We start from the raw sequence: 4773 nt of genomic DNA on the forward strand, positions 1-4773 counted from the left end.
ATATATATATATATATATATATATATATATATATATCTCATTAATATATCAAATTAATATATTATATATCAAATATATTAAAACAAATTTGTATAATATTAAATAATTTTGAACAAAACTTGTATGCATAATGTTTTAAAAACTTATTCGCTAAATTAGCTGTTAAAATATATTTAACTATAAAAGGAATAATTATAACAAATATATATGTGCATTAATGAATTATCAGAGGGCATTTTCTTGATATTTTATTACGGAAATAGATTAGACACTGAAATTGAAAAAAAATCGTCAACTCGAGTATTGACCTGCGATGAGTTTACACTATAGAAGAAAAAGAGAGAGAGATCGATTCTATAGAAGAAAGAATTTATGGATGGATGGAGATGCGACGGTCCAGAGGCAGCCTAGGACATATTACGCCCTTTTCCCTTTTTTATGCAAGCGACGTCAATGTTCAGACGCTACTACATCGCGACTAGTCAGCGGCCCCTTTTGATGCAACCGCAATAAACATTATAAATAGCATGAAACGTCCACCCTCGGCCTTTGTAATTTACCTTAGAGAGGTGACGGGAGATCGTTACTGTATTGCACGTCGTGTTTGCGTGCCGAGAGAACCTATATAAAAGAATGAGAAGACGACGAGAAGAAATCTCTCGCCATTCTACTTTCATTTGTCTATTAAAACATATTTATGAGTTTTCATTCCATCTCCAACTCAATTCCTGAGAACAATCGGTGAATAATTTCATTCGGTCGTTAAATAACTATAAAACGAGCATAAATATACGTATGAAAACTCTAAAAATTCAAATTTACATCTACAAATACATCTTTTCAAGTGGAAACAGCCTAAAGCATCAGCGTCAAATTATATCGGACCGATTCGGTAAGAAATTTTTACAACTTTGAATAAAATTAAACTTAATCAAATGTACATCCGTATTATCAACAAGAAAAATAGAAAAAGAGAGATGAAGGAAAATTAGAAAAGCACGATTATAAGGTACAGCATTACAGCAACGATGGCGAGCGCGACAACGCGACTATGAACTAGTGCAGACATAATTCAGTGCGGTAATCTCGATTAAACGGCCTTCTCGATCTGAAACCTGTTGCGATTGCATAATCTTTATCTTTTACGCATTCGAACGGTGCGGTGGAGTGAAGTTCTATCCTATCCTTCTATCCTGCGTGTTGCGTATCATGTGTAACATCATGGCTATTCATCACGCGCTCGTTTACCATTCCGGATGACTCAGTGGCAACGAATGTACGGATATTGTTGTAAACGGAACCAAATACATAACATCTTTCTCAATACATAATTGATTGTAAATGCCTACACGCAGGCAACGATATGCTACGCAACGTACATCTATTATATAGATATAGGAAATCGCGACGCGCTCTCAATGATACAATGCCATAGTAATAATTAAACTTAATGCACAATTGAAAAGCACAAGCAATGTGAAGAGAGAAAAACAATTAATTGGGTGGTACAGCAAATCTATAATTTGTTACGCGAATTCAACACCGATAGCTAAGAAGATTCGATGGTTTAACAAATCGTTAATGTTATTCAGCTGTCAACTTTGCTACTTTAATATAGAAAATTGACTGTCTAATATGTTACGATTGTAGATTTGCTGAATCAGTAAAGTTTTCAGCTGTTTTTTTTTCTGTGTGATAAATATCAATATAATTGTTTTAGTCAAAATATTATATTATCACTGGGTCAAGACCGTTTTAAGTGCAATAATGTCTTAAGACGCTGATACTGTAATTAGCTTATAAACTTATAATATCTAATAACTATAGATATTGAAAGACTCCATTTACTCGAAAATTTACATTTGTATTAAATTTCAATTTTGAGATCGATTGACTTCACAGACGAGTTTTTTACTTTTAAATGTTAGATTTTTCGCCATTTTTTTGCGGTATCGCAATTATTACGTTATCTATTGACAATATATATAAAGTGAAAACTATTTGACATTACGCTTGATAAATATACTCGAGTAACGTAAAAACATGTAATGACGACTGCATGCATGGTCGATCATGCTCGCGCTTGTCAATTGTAAGCGCAATTGTTGCGCTTTCTCGGTCAACCAATCATTGACAGCTACTAATCTAATATAAAAATATTCCTTCAGAGTTCACTGAGAAATATGGGTGAAAGCGAGAACTATGAAAATTAAGGATTAGAATTCGATTAATCGAGACGAATCGGATTAAAATTAAAATTAATTCTGATCTTCTATTCGCAATCCTCGATTTTCACGGTATGGTTCTAACATATTTAAGAATATGTTATATGAATACTCACTTAGAACTGCGTTTTTTTTTCTTGTAAATAGCCATCAACGCGATACATGTGTATCAGTTGACCCAAATAAATTTTAGGAACGAAAATTGTTTAACTAGGTATTAAAAAAAATACCACATATAGTGAGAGCAAAAAGTATATACAAGGAAATTTATTGTAAAAAAAACCTTATTTGTAGAAAATAAATATTAATTAGCAATTTATACAATGAATTTATACAATGAATACATTCTATTCTAATATAAACAAACTGTACAATAAATACATTCTATTCTAACATAAACAAAATGTATTCTTGATTTTAAAAGCTAAATTTCTCGTCTGTATACTTTTTGAGCATTCGAACAATACAATTTTTAATTTTCGCTTATTTTTCGGAAGATATATTTTATATAATTAATACACATCATTTTGATATATATAATTTCAAGAAACATACAGTCTATTTTATCCTTTATGAATAAATTGTTAATTATCGAACAAGAAATGATTAATTAAACGTCGAATCGACGTCAAATTAGTGTTGAAATCATCGAATTTATATCGATTCGATATCAATTCGATGACTCGTTCCTCACTGGATAATATTTACCTTTTAAAAAATAAAGTTTTCTTAAAAAATATTTTCTCTGTATGAATACTTTTTGTACTCATTGTATGTAATCTTTAAAATAAAATTATCGATTTTTTCTTATCATAATCGGAATGTCACTCTCTCTTCCCATCGTCCTGCTTCACCTCTTTTCTTCCCTGACATTCCTTCTACATGCACGCATTGTACACACAAAAACACACATATATGCGCGCGTAAACAAGTTGATATATGTATTTCTACCTGGCGAGACCCAAAAATATCAACTCGCCGTATTACAAATACATAGTAATACAAGAGAGATTCTTCATTTCATTAGTTTTCCTCGGTTTTCCTCGGCAAGAAAGACGAGAGAGACAACGGCAGGTAGACCGAGAAAGAAATAAGAAATAAATATGTTGAAAAAAAATATTCACGATAGGCGCCAGTGACAGGCGGGGCGCCTCGGCTTCGATCGGCTTAGTTCGGGTTAACGCGATGTGGATGTGGCGACGGTAGCAATGGGTAGCTACAGCGACTACGGTAGAGGCAACAAGAGGAAGCGAAAGAAAATACACCGTTATACAGGTTTCATTAACGCACGGCCAACGGCGTTGCCGCATTCAGTATTAAAAGTACGATAAACGAGATTCTCTTTCAGTAACTTTGCCTTCATAGATCAAGCCGACGGTTACGCTTTTTATTCAATTCTCTTCACCGCTGAATCACTCCTTAATACTCGTGTCCTTATGGACTCGCTCTTCTTCTTCTTCCTCTTAAAGAACAGTCAAATTCAATCAGCAAATCTTTCACAGTCGAAGAAAAAGTAGCGTGTCAATGATAAAAACGATATCGTGACATATAGGACGCGAGATATTATTAATGGAATTCTTCTAATAAGATTAATTACGATTAATTACTGGAATTTCTAGCGGCGTTCATGTTTCGGTATTACAATTATCTCGAGCGCAAATAAAATAGCTTAAAAAATTTGTTAGTTTTTTTTTGTTACAATTTAATATACTTCTCACCATTTCTGGACACGTCCAACTCGACGAGGTTTTCGAAATTTTGAATGTCTGGTGGCAAACGATGTATCTCATTGTCGCTCAGGCCAAGTTTTCGTAGCCTCTGGAGTCGGAAGAAATTCTGAAAGAAACACGACATCGACCTATAGATAGAGGTTCTCGATCGACTGGCTTTCGGACAAAGCAAAAAGAGAGACACATACGTATAAGATATTTAATACAATTCTTGTATGGCGATGATAGACTAATACATCAGGAAAAATACAATGCAACGGTAAGAAAAGGATAGTACGTGTTTGTCATGTATGTGCGAGATAGAAAAAGAAAAAGAAGATGAAAGCTGCTTAAGAAAGACGAAAGAAAGTCTTTGTCGCTTACTTTTGGTAGATCACGAATGTGATTCGCGTCTAGTAGAAGCTCCTCCAAACTCCTCGAGTATCGCAGGATATCGTCGGGGACGCAGGGCAGAGAGCAATGACGCTTGTCAACGTATTCCACCTGCCTGTTACACCCTTTAAAAATTGGAATGCAGCGGAACATGGTACACTATTCACTGTCGATCACGTTAAAACAGCACCGAATAACATAATTATCCCGTGAATAAAAGGGCCGCGCGCGCGCGCTGTTATTCGCACATATTTCCATCCGACGCGACGGCCGACGCGACGCGACGCGACGCACGAGAGAACGAGCGCACGATTTCACGCCCTACTCGGCTTTAAACGCGTTCCTTCTCGGCCTATGCAGCCTATGCTTCGAGATCTGACGTCATCACATTTGATCACGTCGACGAACCACCGATCACGTTGTTCGCCAGTCGCCTTCGTGTTGCT

At 35.1% G+C, this 4773-nt stretch overlaps 1 protein-coding gene across 1 annotated transcript in view; it reads right to left on the reverse strand.

Moving 5' to 3' along the window:
• Positions 1–4480, reverse strand: part of LOC105624550 (protein lap4) — a 25135-nt gene extending 20655 nt beyond the window's left edge. The window contains exons 1-2 of the mRNA XM_012205911.1: positions 4319–4480; positions 3944–4061 (exon numbers count right to left, since the gene is read on the reverse strand). Of these exons, the coding sequence (XP_012061301.1) occupies positions 3944–4061; positions 4319–4480 (280 nt within the window). The remainder of the gene's footprint in view (positions 1–3943; positions 4062–4318) is intronic.
• Positions 4481–4773: the final 293 nt, after the last annotated feature.

The sequence above is a fragment of the Atta cephalotes genome (assembly GCF_000143395.1).
Source record: "Atta cephalotes unplaced genomic scaffold scaffold00081, whole genome shotgun sequence".
Classification (NCBI taxonomy): Eukaryota; Metazoa; Arthropoda; class Insecta; order Hymenoptera; family Formicidae; genus Atta; species Atta cephalotes.